This window comes from Carassius gibelio, chromosome B19 (genome assembly GCF_023724105.1).
Source record: "Carassius gibelio isolate Cgi1373 ecotype wild population from Czech Republic chromosome B19, carGib1.2-hapl.c, whole genome shotgun sequence".
Classification (NCBI taxonomy): Eukaryota; Metazoa; Chordata; class Actinopteri; order Cypriniformes; family Cyprinidae; genus Carassius; species Carassius gibelio.
In genome coordinates this window covers 16,462,616-16,483,657 of record NC_068414.1, presented here as the reverse complement: position 1 = coordinate 16,483,657, position 21,042 = coordinate 16,462,616, and the positions used below count along the sequence as shown (strand labels likewise).

At 37.4% G+C, this 21,042-nt stretch overlaps 1 protein-coding gene across 3 annotated transcripts; it reads right to left on the bottom strand.

The window, feature by feature from the left end:
* Positions 1-1,197: 1,197 nt before the first annotated feature.
* On the bottom strand, positions 1,198-21,025 carry LOC127979481 (low density lipoprotein receptor adapter protein 1-B). 3 transcript variants are annotated; one of them, XM_052584983.1, is made up of 10 exons: positions 20,771-21,025; positions 12,121-12,263; positions 8,705-8,817; positions 8,074-8,188; positions 5,052-5,124; positions 4,181-4,276; positions 3,983-4,083; positions 3,873-3,907; positions 2,608-2,639; positions 1,198-1,502 (listed from the first exon to the last, which is right to left on the bottom strand). In XM_052584983.1, exons 1-10 carry the CDS (start codon positions 20,853-20,855, stop codon positions 1,456-1,458), a joined length of 840 nt encoding a protein of 279 aa, XP_052440943.1. In that variant the 5' UTR covers positions 20,856-21,025; the 3' UTR covers positions 1,198-1,455. The 3 variants fall into 3 exon arrangements, with proteins under 3 accessions (XP_052440943.1, XP_052440941.1, XP_052440942.1); XM_052584981.1 differs by lacking the exon at positions 2,608-2,639 and having other exon boundaries at positions 20,771-21,018; XM_052584982.1 differs by lacking the exon at positions 2,608-2,639 and having other exon boundaries at positions 3,983-4,080; positions 20,771-21,018.
* Positions 21,026-21,042: the final 17 nt, after the last annotated feature.

The following is a 21,042-nucleotide window of genomic DNA, read 5'->3' as shown; positions in this document are numbered from 1 at the left end:
TTACAGGAAAACACCATTATAAAGAATCTGCACTGACATCCATTGAGCTCTTATTAAGACCTGCTTGGGATTTGATTTACAGGTCTGATATTTTCAAGCAAAGTATGGGTCCTCTTGGCAATATATCACCATCCACCGCCACAATAACTCTCCTGTGATATTACAAATAGGCTCTGCTGCAGCTGCCCTACATGTGTCAAGAGCATTTTGTTTTATCTGGGATGAATATAGAAAAAGTGAATGAAATCCACCTCATGCACACAAACAGTGTTTCACACAAACTAAAATGGAGATGAAGAGCCAGAGAAATTTAAAAGGCAATGCTACCCTCTCCTGGTGACAAAAAAAAATAATAATCAAAACAATTTGTCCTGTTACAGGATGAAGAATATAGCTATATACACGTTATTTTTACATTTTGAATGTAACATTGACATTTAACATTTCTATAAAAAAATATTTAACATTTAATATAACATTTTCTTTTACAGCTTTTTTATTTAATTAAATGGATAGTGTAGCACTAGTAATGTGAGAAATTAATTTAGAGAAGGACAAATATGCATTAATATTTTTTTTAAAACATTATTAAACCTAAATAATGTAATGTAATAATATCTGCCAGAGATATATTCACCAGAATCCCAGCAGCCCTACATAGTTTACATAGTTCAAAGACAGATGAATACAGTATCATTAAAATAAATAATAACAGATAATGAAATATCAAGGAATAATTATAAGATCATGGAATACTGTATAATGAAATACAAATGAGACACACACAAATATTAATGGTATTTATTGTTAGATAATATTAACACTTTTATTAGATTTTTTTAGAGAAATATTAAATGGCCCCTTTGGGTGTTGTAACAATCAAAGTATGGATTAAATAAAATAACATGTAAATATCAAAATATTATTCACAAGCCTCATTAGAAATTAAAGATAAGCTGTACTGTCAATTTAATACTGATTTCCATGTTATCGTTAATGAAGAGCCTTGTGGTGATAAATTAATCTCAAAGCAGCAAACTACAGGGTTAGATCTTAGAGCAACTCTACAGTGCACCTGAATATACACAATGTTACATTTCATATGATAGACGTACATGAAACAATACTGATTCTGGTATCTACATACATTTTTCTGTATACCATTTCATTGATAAAAATAAAGCATGTAAACTCAGGTATAGTATAGGTTTTTTATTTTTTTTTTGTTGCAAAAATAGACTCATCTGCTATTGCTTTGGTGTGATGGACCAGATGATTGGGACAAGAAGGACCAGTGTGCCGCTCTCTCGACTGGCAGAAAACTCCTGCATGAAGTTCCCGGATCTACTTCCTCCCACAAACCTATCTGTGCTCAGAGACCGAAGAGCTCATCGGCCTTTGATGCATTTCCATTGGTCTTGTCCCAGTCGGTCTCAGAGTTCCAGTCCTGAGGCGTCACCCCAATGTCCAGGACCTGGGGGTTAGTACGAGACTCAGCGAGTCTATGGGGAAAGAGACAGAAGAACTGAAAAAGCTGAAACTCTTCAGTGATGCAGATGCACAGGTCTGATTGCTGGAATTGCCCATATGAGTCAAAAGGTTTCATTGAAGTTATATTTCACCCCCAAAATGTACATTTCCAGAAAATGTAAGACGAGGTTGTTTCTTCATCAGAACAGATTTGAAATCTAGCATTACATCACTTGCTCACCAATGGATCCTCTACAGTGAATGGGTGCCGTCAGAATGAGAGTCCAAACAGCTAATTAAAAACATCACAATAATTCACAAGTAATCCACACCACTCCAGTCCATCAATTATTGTATGTATATTTTTTCAATTATGGACAGAACAAGACTATGAATAGAGAACTTGCTTAAAGATACAAACATCTTGATGGATTTACATCAAACACACAGCTGTTCACTTCACAAGTCGTTAGAGTTGTGTGGATTATTATTTAGCTGTTTGGACTCTTTCTGATTCTGATGGCACCCATTCACTGCAGAGAATCCAATGAGAAGTAATTTAATGCTAAATTTCTCCAGATCTGTTTTGATGAAAAAAACTAATCTACATCTTGGATGATCTGAGAGTGAGTACATTTTCAACAATTTTTTATTTTTTTTTGGGTGAACTATTCCTTGAAAGGACACATTTGGGTGGTAGCTATGTTATCAACTATGCTAACAACTAGCGTGGTTTTATTTGTAGGGTTAGAAGGCATGCAGTACATCAATGCAATCATATTACACTTAACTAAGCGTTATGTTCAGGGATACAAAAACAGGATGAAAACAAATAACATACAAACTGGCTACACTGAGAATGATGGGATATTGTAAACAAACCCCACTGAATTTAAATATGGATCACTGCAGAACCCTGCCATCAAATACACAATCAGGTCTATGTGTTGGGTCAGTACCAGCCCAGGATGCTAATTTGGTTGGGTTGATGAGTGAAAGTTGGCAGGGATCAACAGGGGAGGGGGATGATGTTACAGACTGACAGACGGTATATAAACAGAACACAGATTTGGGTATGGAGCGGGTGGATGTTAAGCTCAGGTTGGATTGGTACAGGACTGGACCTGTGCTTGTTACCTGGAGAGTACTCATAGCTATCCAAACTGCAGCTAGAAACAAAGAGAGAGCACAACAATCAAGTGCCGCAGGATGCTTCTCCGTACCCCTTTAAGAACCAGTTCTATTTTAAAACAAGTGATAATGCATGAAACAGCCAGTTTTTGATATTTATCTTCCGGTAGGCATGAAAGGTTAAATGCGGTATTAGCTGCTTCAGCCCAGATGAAGATGTTGCTGCTCAATAAGGTAGCTCCCATCTTCAATTAATCTGATAAATATCCTTCAGTCAACACATGGCTCCTCTAATGCAGGACTTATATTAAGTAAGAAATTACTAAATAAGTAACAAACTGCATCCAGTAAATAAAAAGTTTAGATGTATTTTGCCCAGTTAAAAACTAATAATAATATAATGTATAATATTTTATATATATATATATATATATATATATATATATATATATATATATATAAAATATATATATATAAAATATATATATATATATATTTTTTTTTTTTTATTATATATATTTTTTTTTTATTCATTTGCGCAGTTTTTAATTTTTTTATTAATAATAAGAATAAAAATAATAATAATTATTATTATTGACATTATTTTCTTTTCTTATTTACAGTATCAAATATTCATTGCTCATTTTAAGTCTCACAAAAAGCAGACAAGAACAGCAGTTGACAGGAAAAAATAAATTAAAATAAATAAGAAGCTTGTTGAGGAAACATTTCCAAGCATTCCATGTTCAGCTTGTTTGGTGGATTTAATCAAATAAAATTGAAAACATTTGTACTCAAAGCACAAATATTCAGGTCAGGTTTTTCATCTTTATGCCATTAAAAATAAATCCTTGAAGGCCAACTCTACATTCGCAGGGTGAATTATACCCTGCCAAAGTACTGTTATGTAAAGCTCTAGCTTGATACGGTGGAAAATAAACAAATACAATCAGAAAATCTGTCTCATGAGACTTCGGTATGGGAAAAGTGCCTTTGCTCAATTGCTCCGGATGATTAATCAAAGGCCAAATAGTATGTGGAGCAAACTAAAATATATATTTCAAACTCTTCCAACAATCTTTGAGAACAAACACAGAAAGATTGTAGTTTGAGATCGTCTTGATGTGCGGGAGATTTTTTTTTTTTGTTACATGCAGCTCACTTATCAAGGATTTGCCCTTCCTGCCCCTCATTGAAGAGAGATAGAAAGGAGATTTAGATGAGACAGAAGCTCGTGAGAGAAGATAAGAACAGCTTTGGGTGCCTCATACCTTGAAAAAGCCTCTTCCAGACCATCATCCATCTCCTGAAATGAGGAACAAAATGGTAATCGAACTGTAACAATACGAGCATAGTTAATGGCCAGCAGGCCTCGTCTTACCCATAGGGTGGTGCAGTTGTTGTTGGGTTCACTAGGATTGTCAACATTTTCCACAGCAGATGAGTAATCATCAATGTCCAACAAGTTCTCTGTAGCTACTGCTAGAATAGACACATAGCCCTTTAGTATCAAAGTGCTGAAGGGATATCACACACACACACATACAGAACAGAAGGCACAGTGAGTTTTAGTTTGTACCTCCTACTTTAAGGCTGTTCAGGCTGACCGATCTCTCTGACTGTGAACTGTTGGATGTCTCTCCAGCTGAATCCCATTTCACACTGTTCTCTCTCTCTGAAATTAGAGCAACCCATGATTTAAATTGATGCTTTACCATAAAATAAAACAGAAATATACAGGTGCATCTCAATAAATTTAGTTTATTTCAGTAAGTCAACACGAATTGTAAAATGTGTGTAACTCCAGAGAGAATTGATGGGCTATTGTCAAGAGGAAGATGAGAAACAAGAGACCAAAAATGCAGATGAGCTGAAGGCCACTGTCAAAGAAACCTGGGCTTCCAGACCACCTCAGCAGTGCCACAAACTGATCACCTCCATGCCACGCTGAATTGAGGCAGAAATTAAAGCTAAAGGAGCCCCAAGTATTGAGCACATGTACAGTAAATTAACATACTTTGCAGAAAACCAACAATTCACTAGTTTTTTAAGTGGTCTTATGAAGTATTCAAATTTGTTGAGATCGCGAATTGGTGGGTTTTTGTTAAATGTGAGCCAAAATCATCACAATTAAAAGAACCAAAGACTAAAACCGATTCAGTCTGTGTGCATTTAATTAATTTAACATAAGTTTCACAGTTGAAGATATACAATAAATATCTTTGTGATGCATTAACTGGCTTCAGATTACTAAATCTAAATCTCTGTTTACTAAATCATTTCTATAACATGGCACGACTGCCATAATCAATCACGACAGCCTCAATGCCCTCAAAGTCCGCATCAGGAGAGCATCTTCACAAAAAGGTGACAAATTTTCTACTTGTGGCGTATGATCCTTAGTTATATACAACCTCCACATTGTTCTGTGGAGAGATATGACACTGTACCTTCTTTGGCAACCTCCCAGAACTCGAAGGCCACTCTGAAGGCTTGAGCCACCGTGAGTGTGACCGCTTGAGCCTGAGAGAACACAACAAGACGAGAGCGAGTCATAAAGACAGGAAGGAAGAGAGTATCTGTGCATTATACATACACAAGAACAACATGCACATACATACATATATACATACATACATACATACATATACACACACACACACACACACACACACACACACACACACACACACACATCTATATATACACGCACACATACATACACATTTTTAAGTGATTTCAACAGCAATCATCAGTGGTTTGCAAACTTTAGACCAAATAACATGCCTAGACAAATCAAACCGAAAGGCAAAGTATTAGTCTGAATTTAACACAAAGCTATAATAAAATAACTAGATCTGCATCTTTCTATATAATATATAGACATAAAACACCTCTTTATGGTAACTATTAGAGAGACAGACAGATAGAATTAAATAAATCGTTGATAAGAGAGAATATGAAAGAACAGGAGAAAAAAAAAAACATGAAATGTAGTATTTTTACTTTTAAAACAAAGCTCTGTTCTGAAACATATTGAGCATAAAACACATTGTAACTACTGGAGCCAAGTGAGTAAATAAAAAAAAAAAGGTAGTATTTTATATTAAAGGGTTAGTTCACCCAAAAACAAAAATTATGTCATTAATAACTCACCCTCATGTTGTTCCAAACCCATAAGACCTCCGTTCATCTTCAGGACACAGTTTAAGATATTTTAGATTTAGTCAGAGAGCTCTCAGTCCCTACATTGAAGCTGTGTGTACGGTCCATGTCCAGAAAGGTAAGAAAAACATCATCAAAGTAGTCCATGTGACATCAGAGGGTCAGCTAGAATTTTTTGAAGCATCGAAAATACATTCTGGTCAAAAATAGCAAAAACTACGACTTTATTCAGCATTGTCTTCTCTTCAGTGTCTGTTGTGAGATTTCAAAACACTGCAGTTTAGTGATGTCCGGTTTGTAAACTGTGTTTTGAAGATGAAAGGAGGTCTTGCGGGTTTGGAACGACATGAGGGTGAGTCATTAATGACATAATTTAGATTTTTGGGTGAATCAACTCTTTAAATGCATTATAAAATATACTGAAAATATTAAGTATAATATTTTTATATAATGTAATTAATTATATTATATTATCAAAACATTACTAGGGATGTAACTATTATTCATTCAACTCAAGATTCGAGGCTCCATTTTGATTTCACGATTCGATTCTCAAAAAAAATTCAACAAAATGAGATTGAAGGCATTATACAGTAAATGAAAAGGTGTCGTTTTATTAGGTTATTGCTGCACGTTTCTTTGTGAAATTGAAATAAAACACAATTGAAATATTAAAACAAACCCCAAGTAACAAACAAGTTACACAAAAGAAACATCTTAATATGAACAAACTAAGGCTTTGTCTGTGCATTTCCCTTTTACAATGAGGCAACCACAGAATTTAATCGCATGAAACCACAGACTGTATCAAAACATGGACGTAGTGTCTTTGACGTCACCCGTAGACTGCTGAAAAGCGTTTTTGAAGCAAAAAAAAAAAAAGTTTGAAAAGTTTGCAGAGTGGGCCATCTTGGCAGCGCATCATTGCGCGACTCTCCCAGACAATCGAAAATGGGCAAAGAGACGGGAGTTGGTTGCTGAAGCCACACCCATCTAGGTCGACGACAGTGTTAGCAGCGGCAACCCACCTGTCACTCAAGTGGCCACGCCTTTAATTAGGCAGTACTTTAAAGCTTAATATAATTTAAACGTATGAGTTATAAAAAGAATTCACCCCCCTCACAGTTGTCATGAAGGGCAAAATTAGCTATATAGACCAAAATCTTTTTTTGCACCAGGCTGTAGATTTATTTTATTTTTTTCTGCTGTGAAGTTGGGCATTATAACATGGGGAGTCAGTTATGAATTACAGTTTTAGTCACTTCCTTACTGGCTTCAAGAGAGAGAGTGCGGGAGATTGCCGCTAGCATAAAACATATCTGAAGGAAACAGCAGATGAGCAAATTCACTCTCTGACAGCAGGTGGTGCTTATGAACACAAATGATTCAGTGTTTCCTGGACCGCTCTAAACAAAGCAGCTTATGAACACTACTTTAATATGCTTTGTTCAGAGGCAAGATGAAAAGAAAATACCATGTAAAACTTACTAGATAACTAAGATAAAGTTCCCCTCAAAGATACATTCATATAAACTCCTACTCCAATTAGATCACGATTTGTTTTACATCTCAACCGATTTGAATAGTCACATATTTGAAATGTTTTTCAAATTAATCGTTACATCCCTACATAAAACAAAGCTTTAGTTGTGAAAATAAGCTGCCTTACATCAACAAAATCACATCTGAAATAACCACAAAAGCAACTATCCTCACAACTGTTTTACATTAGCATGTTGCTAAGATAGCGACACAGTATTTCAAAACGCAAAAATACTCAGCATACTTGGTAAACTATAACATTTATAAACAGCCAATAATTACATTGACCTGCGTTTGTACCAAAACTTTTTTAGTATTGAACAAAGCGGATTTATAATCAATTTTCTCGAATGGTTTACAGTCGCAGACTTGTTTCACCAAACTTGGCACAGTGCATTCTGGAAGTACGTTCTCTGAAGATTGACCAGCGATGTCTTACACTTGGACAAAACAAATGCATCTCTGATTTCACCCAGCTTCCTGATCAGCCTTTGTTTCAGTAGTGCACTTATGCGGCTCACTAGGAAAGCTTTTGTATCTAACCCTCAGAGCATCTAGCCATAAACAGGCATGTTTTTGGATAGTGAAGTGAATGCTTTGAAGAACAGCCTGTCCTTCAACAGACACAATGTGAGCTAGTCAGCTATTCTGGAAAAAAAACTGTCCTCCTTCTTCATGCTTTGTTTGACTGCTTTTGTTCCAGTCAGAAGTCTTTATGGTGACTGAAGATTCACAGCTTTCATAAGGAAAGCATCAAACACTCACCACTTTCCGCTTGGCACAGAGGAATGCGTGGCACTCCAGCGTCTCATTCTGCTGGTTCTGGGCGATGAAAGCAAACACTTTGTCATGCATCTTGTCAGCGGTGCAGTATGATATCCTGGGGGAAAGGGTCACAAAACACACCAGAGTTAAGGACTTGCAGTCAGTTTTGAGTAAATAAAATTGATGTTTTGCAGAGATTTGGATATGGAGCAGACACAGCTGACTGTGCTGGAGCTGCAAGGACTGTTTTATGTATTGCTGTTACACACTGAAGAACTGACGACTGCTGTTTTTCTTTAATCAAATATAGGAAGCGAGCGTATGTGTGTGCATAGTAGGCTCAGCTGAAGCACATCCAACTGTGAAGATGAGATTTATGGGAACTACTGCTGGTCTCCTGCAGCATGCTGTATTTCCCATGTCCCCTATTGAGAAACTCAGGTGTGTGTGTGTGTGTGTGTGTGTGTGTGTGGTAAAACACTGGATGGAAGGATAAATCGTCTCCACTGTAGGTCAGACGGGCTCACTTCTCAGAAGAGGAAGTGTCAGAGACCATTACTTTCATAGCGAGAAAATGTTTAACAGGCAGTTGAATGTGAGAGAAGTCATGCCAGAAGTGTGTGGAGTTCACCTGAATATGGAAATGTTCTCAATCAGCTGGTTGGACACACTGTCACACAGGACGATTCCCTGAGGAGACACTTTCAGAGCCACCTTAGGAAATTTCTTCCCACTGGCTTTGGCCTAACAAATGAACAAAACAATGAACAAGAACAAAAGATTTTAATAAGGTTGCTTGTCCATGCAGAACTTGGTTCTTGATTCTAGGAAGTTCTGTGGGATTACTTTAAGGGTTATGGACAATGTTTCCTCTAAGCTGCGCACGCGTGCAGCCTCACACTTCTTCCGCCGCAACCATGCAGAAGAAATAATATGCAGCGCACACGCAAAAATGTGTTAGGAAGGCCATTAATTTGAATTCTAGTAAACCTGAATTGCAATTCTCGGGCAAACCACTATAGAGTTGGTGTCGCTATAGAGTTAGAACTGGTGAATGCAGTTTACAGGTTTCAAAGAAAGAGATGATGTGCGCAAATGAGTTTGTAGAAATCGAAGACTTTAATGGCTGCAGACAAAATAGTTCAACACAACAGCCAATGCAAACAAAATGACGTGTGAAATAAAACGTTATGTTTTAAAGAAGGCTTGATTAGGGGGTGGAAGCAGCAGATGACTTTTAGTCACTCACAGGTGTAGTGGTATGCAAACTATAATTATATATAACAGTTATCTAACATCCCTATAGTAGACATACAGAAGAGTTACATTTTTATATTAATATCATTTATAATCACAAAGTATTTTAAAATAATTTCTTGGTAGTACAGCACTGTAAAAGGTGTTTTCCCAGGTAAAACTAAAATGCGCATCATTTAAAAAACACCAAATAATGAAATGTTTTGCTCGGCAAGAAAGAAATTAGAGGAAACATTGGTTATGTGTTTTCTGAGGTGTTCTGTGTGATTTATTGTGTTGCTCTGTGATTGCTAGGGTGGTTTTAGGGGTCTCACTGATATAATCTTTGTATATTCTTCATATCCGAGGTATGGATGAGCAATACGGCCAAAAAATTATAATGTTAAACATTTTTATATCAGTCGGTAAGGCTAATCATCACAATAAACTAAATTTCAAGTTTCAAATTTCTTTCAATACTAAATGCTGATTTTTGATTATTGAAGTTGTAGAAACCAGACCGTTAATTGTGGTTTAAACTGCTCTTTATGGTCAGAACATGACAAACTAGGGGTGTCAACAATAATCGATTCGGCAATGCATTGTGATGCGGGGCATGAACGATTCAGCATCGATGCGGAAAAGTGCCATAATCTATTATGTCACTGTTTATTTTCTGGCGGACAATAAAGTTGTGAAGTTTAAATACTTCCGGTTCCGGGAGAATAACATTAACAACAACAACAACAACAAGCAAGATGGCTGAGGCGGAGGGAGATGACCGTGATAGACGGATTATTAAAAACACGCCCAAAGCTTGGAAAGCGGACATCTGGGCACATTTCGGATTTTATGAAGTGAATGGGAAACTAGACAAGTCTTATGGGGTGGTCACACTGCACTTTTCTCACCATTGACTTCCATTCATACGCATGCGAATGCGTCAGACCGGAAACGCAAGCTTATGTGAAAAATTTTGCATTTCGCTGCATTCCAAAGTTCAAGTTTGGTGAACTCTGACCTTTGAATTCGCATCACGTGAAGATGTGGGACCAGTAGAAGATCGATACGTCACTGCGTGACCTCTCTGTACAGAGATTCAAAAATGAAGGAAGCGCTATATAACTTTAGCTGTAGCGCACCGTCCTATTTTATATAAATACATATTTAAAAGATTATAAAAAATAAAAAAAGAATCTGCATGGTTTGTAGTGTCAATCGGAACAGATACATTTGAATGAGGACGTTTTATAAATTTTTTTTATCGCAGAGAGTACAATATAATAAGACGTTTTCGACGCCGTCGCAAAAGACACAGTACAAGCACATATTAATCCATGTTGTGATAATTGAGGAGAGACCGTTTTATCTTGCTCCCGCCCATATTCGCAGCGGCGTCTGAAATAATTTCGCATGTTTAAAGTCTAGTGTGACCGCGCCTTTACGCGGTGTGTAAAATCTGCCACACTAAAATTAAGCACGCTGGCAATACAACTAACTTCAAGAACCATCGTTGGTATCCTGAGTTAGCTTCAACAACAACACAAAAAGTCGACACATCCCAGCCAAGAATTGACGAGTCGCTAGTGTCAACATTGCCACACAACTCCGAGAGAGCAAAGAGGATCACACGATCGGTGGCATGTTTTATAGCGAAGGATCTACGACCCTATTCTGTGGTAGAAAATGTGGGGTTTCGCCACATGCTTAAAACAATTGAGCCCCGGTATAAGCTACCAATGTATGCAGCTGATGTGATGGTAGGATGCCAAGCTGCCAAGCTGTTGTTTTGTTGAGAATAGTTTGCACTTTACTTAACTACTTGGAAAAAAGTTTCACAGTAATAAGTGGTTACTGTGTGTTGTTGCACTGAATATTTTTATTCCTAGGTGGTTGTTGTTAAAATAGTGTTACTTATTATTTTAATATTTGCACAGGACTTCAGGAAGTGCTCTGTCTTAGAGCTGCTATTTTACTGTGTGTAAAAAAAAAAAAAAAAAGGGGATTTTGACTGTTTTCATTTTCAGGTATGAAAATGCCATATCCAATACCCTGTACAATTTAATTTGATTTAATTACATTAAATTTAATTACATTTAATTTAAAAACTTTTATGTCAAAGATACAGGAGACACATAGCAGCCAATAAAATCTGTTGTTTAATATCTGCTTGTATTGCCTCATGATTGATGAAAAATTTGCCTTGTGTGCAGTAGAATTTTGATGCATCCCAATGCATCGTAGAATCTAATTGAATCGAATCGTTACCTGGTAAATCGTAATCGAATCGAATCGTGAGGGCAGTGCCAATGCACACCCCTATGACAAACACTTCACATATTTCAATTCTTCACACTTTTCCCGTTTTAAATATATACCTGAACATTTCTGGATGTTCTTATGAGTAACATCACTTCAAATCATGAAACAGGTTTGTGTACATTTATGATAACAACAAACAGGAACATCTTTTTTTATATGGTGAAATTTCATTATTCTGTTTGAGTTTTATTAACCATTGACCATTGGTCTTCTATAGTAGCATACATATAGATCATGATAACCACACTTCAAACCACACATATCACCTCAATATCATGCAAAATATAAATAAATATATTATATATATATATATATATATATATATATATATATATATATATATATATATATATATATATATATATATATAGTCTAAATACATTAAAAATTTATTTGTGTTTAGTGCATTTAGTGTTTGTGTTAATAATTACTGTTATCGTTTTATCGTCCAGCCCTAATCTGAGCTATGTGTCAAATGACGGAACTCACAGTGGCAACAATCCTCTTGACAGCAGCGGCTGAGAGCTCCTCGCCTTTGGGTTGGTCCACAAGAGTCATGCCCAGATGCCGAAGGTTAAAGGTCATTCCCTCCAGAAGAGTCTCTCTCGTGTCAGTCCAGTTCTCAGGGAGCTCTGGAGCAAGGGGAGAAAAGATGAACAGAGTGAAGAGGTTATGAGGAAACACTAAACAGCTACAAAAACATCCACACATGTGGGTTAAACCAAGTCAGCACTGACAAAACAGCTTCAAAATGCACAACAAAGACTCTAGAGGTCACAAACAGTTGTGAAATATTGAAAGAAAAAAAACAACCTTTGCTCTAAACACTCTAAATATCTAAAGATATTCAAGGCCTAAAACATTTTGGATGCCTCTGAACATCCTTATTTCCAGGGCTGACTGAAAACAAAAAGACAGTCAAAGGTCTGGAGCAGCCTTTTTAATGAGACGTCTTCAAGCAATGTTTTTGCTTAAAAGATTAGAAAACCTCCAACACTCCTGCCTTCACAATCTGCATAATTTCCCAATAGGATTGCAACACATTAATCAGTTTCTTCCATCCATTAACTAAAATGCACACAAATATATTCTCCCGTTATTTCTGTTGAGGCTCACATGTTTGGCTCTAGTAACACTATCTGTGGCTCCGGCATTCACCTGACTTCTTTCTGCAGTGGAGCTATAACATTTAAATTCAGAAAATCCCCACTGATCAATTCTGGGAATTACAACACAAAGGAACCAATCCCAAACAGACAAGACATTTTTTTCCGTTTAGTCAGATGTGTTAAAACTGGTGAACATACACCCTCACGTTCAATTTTTTATGTATGATCTCAATGGTTTGTTTTTCAAAGTACATCCTTAGTGTGTTAATTTTTCTATATGATCCTAATTAAAGATAATGACCCAGATATGCCATTAAAGTATATATTCTACCTAAATGTTATATTATAAAGTAAAAAAAAAAAAAAAGAAAAAAAAAAAAAAAAGAAAAAGCTTCTTTGTGATGTTCTTGCCATTCAGTAGTGTTATAAGTTCTCATGGAGCAGTATGATGTAAACTGCACTATTCCTGCATCTCATTTACTTTAGTACGAACAAGCTACTGATCTGCTAGAATCCCAGAATCCTCTCAAATGCTCAACCATTAAAGCTACTGTACCACTTGTTCAATGAAACTTACATAATCACAGGAAACTTTGAATCATTGTCTCAGAAAGACATTGTTGATTTTTGTGAACAGCCGACAGTAACGTGTCACAACAAGAGCAAAATTCACAAACAGAACCAGTCATACCAAAGATGTTCAAATCATTACAAAGAAACTGATGAGTGAATTATTGTGTCCTTAAATCACTTTAGGAAGCTGCAGGGTGTGTATCATTACTTCTCCCACAGCTCCTTAAATAGTATATCATGCTGAAATGATTGATGATGGTCTACAACCCCAGCATAAAACCAGGGTAATTCACAGACATGCAGAGATGGAAAAGGGTGTAATAATACTGCCCTGGTAGTGACATACTGATTAGTGACACACCCAAGGGCCCTTAATCACAGAGGGGGGGGGGGGGTGCACTACTTGGTCTAAACCATGTCCCTGAAGAACCATCCAAGGGTGGAGTGACCCAAACCACCTCCTGCCTTCAAGCTCCAAAATCAGAAACTCAGCTGGCTGTTGGGCCAGATATGATTACGGTGCAATTTTTTTTTCCTCTTTTCTGAGGTCATGGTAAGGTTGGGAGTTATTTCAGTCTTGGCAAGATAGAGTGAGATAGAACAATCATATTGTTTATTTTTTAAAATGGAAAAATAATCAGCACTCTCAGAAACAGGAAGTCATTCCGATAAAAGTAGATGATGCAAGCGATTGTGACAAGTTAATAAGGACCTTCATATGATATATTTTTGTGTGAGAATTACAAACAACTACTAAACATAGCCTAATTTCTTTGGGAACAAATCCTCATTAAAAAAAATAAATAAATAAATCCAGGTCTTTCTAACAAATCTTAACTCATGTTTCTACTTCCACACAACTCCTCATGAAACATGTGAGGTGAATATCGAATGCTTTTATCAAATGGACTGCCTGGAAAAGGCTCAACAGCTGGACGTCTCCTTGGCACTCTGCATCTGACTGCTGTACTCTTTAGTATTTGCAGGGCACCGACACACCAACGACCCAGAGGCACGGGCGATAAATCTCACCACTATAAAACACCATAAAAACTCTCTCTTCATTACAACTCAGCCATGTTTGCTGCAAGCTATGCACATTCTCTGTTCAGGCACATGACTTTGGAGCAGCAAGAAGGACATTTCTGATCACTCTGATGAGAAGTGATCATAGGAGATAGCAAAATGAAATACTTCCAAAAGTAATTATGAACTATGACAAGGTGAATCTTTATCAAACCTCCTGTTTAAAAGCGGATAAGTCTATTCCTTTTGCTATCTGTGAACAATGTAGTCACCTGCGTTCATTTTTGAATATCTGCATTTAGAACTGGGTCAATAACTTTTTTATTTATTTACATGAATTAAAAATACATTAAGATGCAATTCACATTTTTATCAGTAAAGTAAATATTGTAAAAATATTATTAACCAAATCAAAAATATATAACCAAATCAAAGTTATGTGGTGTAACCATATATACAGGTGCTAGTCATATAATTAGAATATCATCAAAAAGTTGATTTCACCAATTCCATTCAAAAAGTGAAATTTGTATATTATATTCATTCATTACACAGAGCCTGATCAAATCTAGGCCCAAGCCTGGCCCTGGCCCGAGACGATCAGGCCCTAGCCCAACCCGTGTCTGACAGATCATAAGAACCATCAGCTCGAGTCCAACATGAGCCCATTTTTTTTTTTTTTTTCTCTGTCCATTACACAGCGGCAGCCACACAGCAGCAGCCTGCCCTATTTGCAGCCATTAAAATAGGTCAGTTTTGTTAGTTATGTTTCTTTTTATTTCTTTATTAAGTTAATTTAGACAAATGTTTGGAGCATTTTTTTTTTTTTTTTGATGACAATTAAGTAGCCGAGCAGATAGCGAGTAAAACATGTTTGATCAATTTAGCCTCTCAAATCAACGCTAATACTTGGCTACAATAAAATCCATATATATATATAAAACACTTCAAGCATATAACACAGACAGTTAGTTTAATAAATGTTTATTTATTAAACCACAGTGAGTAAAACAACAGTTTTTTTAAAAACTGAGGCAGGCTCAGGCTGCTCGCAACAGCGCTCGCAAAAGAAGCAATGAGCAATAGCCTACAATCTAAACAATGTAAATTAAATTACAAACGAACTTGCAGGTAATCTTACCTCAAAAATGCACCACAGAACATGGCCATTTTTTTTCCATTTCTTTCCAACAGTTAAACAAAAATAAAGTCCAATCAAATGAAAAGTTAGAACAGTCTCTTACAAAGCATCGCGGAAAAAAGAAAAGCATCCACAGTGGAAGGTCTTAGTCCAGTCCTCCTCTCTTCTATCACTCTTCCCGCTGCACTGAAGACACGTTCGCTGCTGCTGCTGCTGCTGGCGGGGACACTAAACAGAGCAGTTGCGGTAGCAGGGTCTCATGCTGTTTCCACCAGAGCAGCACATCTCGTCCATCACCTTCCATGTTGTGATTGGGGCGCATGTATTGCTGTACTTCGTCGTCATCCTCGTCCTGCTCTACATACAATGTTTTCCCAGTCTTCCTCAAACTTGGCCAGCGCTCTCTTTTTTGCTGCGTGGCCCGCAGCAACAGGTGCAGATACAGAAATGCTCAGCGCTGCATCATCACTATTTTTTAATTATTAGTTGGTCAAGTAGGCTATGATTAATACATTGATTTAGAGGCCTATAATAGCTACCACTATAGTAAGTGGTTATAAGTGAAGTATAATCGTGCGTCACGCTGACGGAAAACCTTCTGTGTGCATGCGTGAGACTGTCATGTATCAGTGTAATTATCAGATTATGAATGTTATGAGGTTATGAAATGTCTGTTTGTTTTTCTTCAGACGTCAACTTCTCTCTTTTTTTTTTTATTAATGTAAAATAAAAGTTATCTGCTGGTGTTGGTCCACTGTGTTTTCTGAGGTCCAAGGTCAATGCAGCCGTATACCAGGAAGTTTTAGAGCACTTCATGCTTCCTGCTGCTGACCATAACTTTATGGAGATGCAGATTTCATTTTCCAACAGGAATTGGCACCTGCACACAGTGCCAAAGGTACCAGTACCTGGTTTAAGGAACATGGTATCCCTGTTCTTAATTGGCCAGCAAACTCGCCTGACCTTAATCTGTGGGGTATTGTGAAGAGGAAGATGCGAAATGCCAGACCCAACGATGCAGATGAGCTGAAGGCAACTATCAGAGCAACCTGGGCAACCATGCCACGCCGCATTGCTGCAGTAATTCAGGCAAAAGGACACCCAACTAAAATGCAAGGCCTTCCCTAAAAGAGGCGACGTCTGAATGGGAGCATATGTTGTTCAAGAACTTGAATATACCTTTCAGCATTGATGGTGCCTTTCCAGATGTGTAAGCTGCCCATGCCAAACGCACTTATGCAACCCCATACCTTCAGAGATACAGGTTTCTGAACTGAGCGCTGATAACAACTTGGGTTGTCCTTGTCCTCTTTAGTCAGGATGACATGGCGTCCCAGTTTTCCAAAAATAATTTAAAGGGGGGGGGGGGGGGGTGAAATGCTCATTTTCAATCAATATCCTGTTAATCTTGAGTACCTATAGAGTAGTACTGCATCCTTCATATCTCCAAAAAATCTTTAGTTTTATTATATTTATAAGAGAAAAATAGTTTGTGCCAATTTTTTTCAGAAAAACACAAGCCACTGGAGGCGTGACATGTGGGCGAAGCTAAAAAATCACGAGCGCGAGTAGGCTTTTGCGTTGAGAGCGGTTGGAAGTTGTGACATTACCGTGAGGAAAAAAAAAAACATCATCCAAAACAAACCATGGCTAACAGTCAGATTCAGCGCTTATTTATGATCCAGAATCAGATCCCGAGGCTGAAACTGAACGAGAGCAGCAGCAGCAACGACTCGCTCCGAGCGGGGCTCGAACCCGGGTCTCCGGCATGGGAGGCGGACGCACTAACAAGGAGGCAGAGATATTTTAAGCAGTTTTACTCACCGCCTGCGGTTCCAACACACGATCGTGACCCTTTTTCGTTGGGATTGCATCATCCTTAAGAAAAAAACGATACGCAAATCCGTCGTCAAACTGGGCCTTGTTTGTAAAACAAGCAGCTTCGAAATGCAGGGAACAAACAAAAACACTTGCACAAATCCGTCGATACTCTTTAAAAATAAACTCCGTCCACTGGTCCCTTAATGTTTTTGTTTTTTTTTAGTAATCTGTGCAGGGTTGTCTTGCCCTGGCAACCAAAAACACACTTCTTTTGTGACATTTCGCGACGCTCTCGCTCTGATCAGTGAATGTCTGTTGTGCTCTCAGTGCTCTGCTATACTGGAGCGCGTGCTCTTCCGGCAGAAGTGCCCTTAGGACCCATATAAGGAAATTCCGCTCCATCTAACGTCACACAGAGCCATACTCGAAAAAAAACTTTCCGAAACTTGTGACAAACTGGAAGGAGTATTTTTGGAACAAAAATACTCCTTCAAACGTACAACTTAATTTTTGAAACTTTGTCCATGTTTAGCATGGGAATCCAACTCTTTAACAGTATAAAAAACTCAGTATGCATGAAATAGCATTTCACCCCCCCTTTAAAATTTTGATTCATCTGACATGGCGTCCCAGTTTTCCAAAAAGAACTTAAAATTTTGATTCATCTGACCGCAGAAAAGTTTTCCACTTTGCCACAGTCCATTGTTGTGATATCCATTACAGTAGCATTCCTGTATGTGATGCAGTGCCGTCTAAGGTCCCGAAGATCATGGGCATCCAGTATGGTTTTCCGGCCTTGACCCTTACGCAAAGAGATTGTTCCAGATTCTCTGAATGTTTGGATGACATTATCCACTGTAGATGATAATAACTTCAAACTCTTTGCAATTTTTCTCTGAGAAACTCCTTTCTGATATTCCTCCACTATTTTTCGCCGCAGCATTAGGGTAATTGGTGATCCTCTGCCCATCTTGACTTCTGAAAGACACTGCCACTCTGAGAGGCTCTTTTTATACCCAATCATGTTGCCAATTGACCTAATAAGCTTTTCCTTATATGTACATTTAACTTTTCCGGCCTCTTATTGTTACCTTTCCCAACTTTTATGGAATGTGTAGCTCTCATGAAATCCAAAATGAGCCAATATTTGCCATGATATTTCAAAATGTCTCACTTTCAACATTTGATATGTTATCTATATTCTATTGTGAATAAAATATAAGTTTATGGAGATATGTAAATTATTCCATTCCTTTTTTACTCAGAATTTGTACAGTGTCCCAACTTTTTGGGAATCGGGTTTGTAATAAAATAATGATGATGTGTACACTCACATGTAAGAATTTTTTTTTATTGTTACTTATATTATGGTTACACCACATGGCATTGTAGAGTCATTAAACTGATTTTTTAATTTTTTTTTTATTTTAATTTTTTTACGACATACAAGAAGAACTATAACAAGGTGAATTATTATTGAACCACCCATCTGAATAATAGGCCTATTCATGTTGCTTTTACAATTTTTTATACAAATATTGATACTTTTAAAAAAATCCATCAAATCATAGTTGTGCATCCGACATGGGGGGGGGGGGTATTATATATATACACATGAAAGATAATACTAAAAAAAAAAAATGGTACATGCGGTTTAAACTAAATTGGTCCTTCTATTTAGCATTGACACTCTGTTTTTTCATTGCTCAACCATGACCCTATCAGAACAAAACTGCCACTGATTTGTTTTGTTTCGTGACTCATGACCCACAAGTTTAAAACCACTGGTTTAAAGAGGAATCATACACAATCTAGCTGGCAAAATGAACTCCAACCCAGTTAAATAAAAAAAATAAAAATTCTGGATTCCACAAGTAGTGGTGAAATTAGCTTAAGTTTATCCTGCAGCTAAAAGTAGGTCAGTAGATCAACAACAAAAGAATGTTAAACACACAAATGTGTCTTATTCTTCATCACTCATCCGTTGAGAAAACAACCTATAAACACTGGTAGCTAGATGATGTTGGAAACTTTTACCATTTTGGCAAAGCCTTAGCCTTCACTGTGACTGAATTATGACCGAACACAATCATAACCATGTACTTGCAGACTTCTTGCATTCCAGGTCATGTAGATAAGCAGCTCTCAGCCAACAAACAGAGCCGCTTTTGTGAAGTCAAGGCAGAATTAAAGGGGAAATGAAAATGCACAGCAAACTTTCTGATCGCACTGAAGGAAAAATATGAATAAATAAAGGTTGACCTTGTTAAGACCAAGCCAGCCCACTTCACCTGCTTTCAAAGCTCTGTTCTGAGCTTGTACATTACAACTTTGAAGAAGTCTTTGTCGAAACAAATGTGCCTTAGAATGGCTTGGAAACTGCCAGCAAACAAATGTCTCCTTGTAAACTAGTCCAGGATCGATGCCAAAGAGAAGGAAACAGATTTCAGATGCCGACAAAAATCGCACTGCTGGCTTTGCATCATGTTTATTTCACAATTTTTTTTTGTGCATTTTTTATTTTATTTTTTAAAGTAGTGTAAATTTGAGACAACGTTACATTTTAAAAGCAATAGCAGGCCTTGCTGAGAAACATTTTATTTTATTCTTTCAAGTCACACTATACATATAAATATTCCTAAATGTTTTGGATGCAGCCTCCTAAAACTTTTAAGAGAGTTAGAGGAGGCTTCAGAGATATCTCTCTGGAAGATTTATAAAGGTCAAAGCCACTGCACTGTGGGCCTCTGCGTGTGCTTTTCCAGAATATTTAACAGGAGGTCAGTGAAGTGTAGAAATATCTCAGGATCTTCACAGAGTGCCAGAGAGCATCTCAGAGATGAACATATCCACATTCCAGCCTCCTGGACCTAGACAGTATGTACTTGCATAGTGAATGATTACAGTGGTGAAACTGTGCAACCCTGGAAATATTTTGCTACTTTTTTCCCTCCAGAAATTTGCACTTAAAGCAAAAGTGATTTAAAAATAAAAATTCTGGGTTTTTGAGGGCTAATGAAAAGCATGCTAGTGTTGGTGACATGCTCCAGCAATTTCTCATAACATAGACAGCGTTTTTGGTCATTACTGCGGTCTAGATAGGGAGCTCAACAGGTTTTGAGACCCAGACATCAACCAATGAACCCTAAAACATGTAGTTTGGTATGAAGATTGTGAATCTCAAACACATATATGACTTAAATACTCATCTATGCCTTTCATTAAACAACTTCTCAGAGAATATTTCTAAGTTGTAATCAAGAGCCATTTAAAAACATAAAAACACAAACATTTTTAACACAAACTAACTAACGTTAACATACCTTCCTAACTATAAGGAAAACAGTGTATTAAGTTACCAAACATAGTTAGCACTTCTGACAAACAGGTCCAGATGCGTATGGATCGACAGCACGCACTTTGAGACGAAAGTCTCTCTGTTGACACGAATAACGTTAACGTTACTCACTTTGGTGTTTGCCTGAGCTCCTGGATTGTTTGGTCAGGCTGGGACTGCGAATAAAAGCCCTTCTGGCAGATTTGAGCACATCCATGGCGATGTTTATGAACGGAGAAGCGTCTTCAGATGCTGCTGTTGGCCATGAACTACGTCTTCTCACTCTCAACTTTGTTTTTGCCGTGACGCCGACAATCCCGACATCTGTGGGAAGACTTGAGCCTCCGCGTCTCCGGGGCGGTGTTTCATCCGTCAATCAAAATGACGCTCGAGTTACGCGCGCA

Coding starts and splice junctions, on each gene's coding strand:
- LOC127979481 (XM_052584981.1), bottom strand. CDS start 20,855: ATGGATGTGCTCAAATCTGCCAGAAGGGCTTTTATTCGCAGTCCCAGC. Junction 12,264..20,770: donor GAGCTCAGGCAAACACCAAA/GTGAGTAACGTT, acceptor CCCTTGCTCCAG/AGCTCCCTGAGAACTGGACT. Junction 4,084..4,180: donor GAACAGCCTTAAAGTAGGAG/GTACAAACTAAA, acceptor TGTCTATTCTAG/CAGTAGCTACAGAGAACTTG.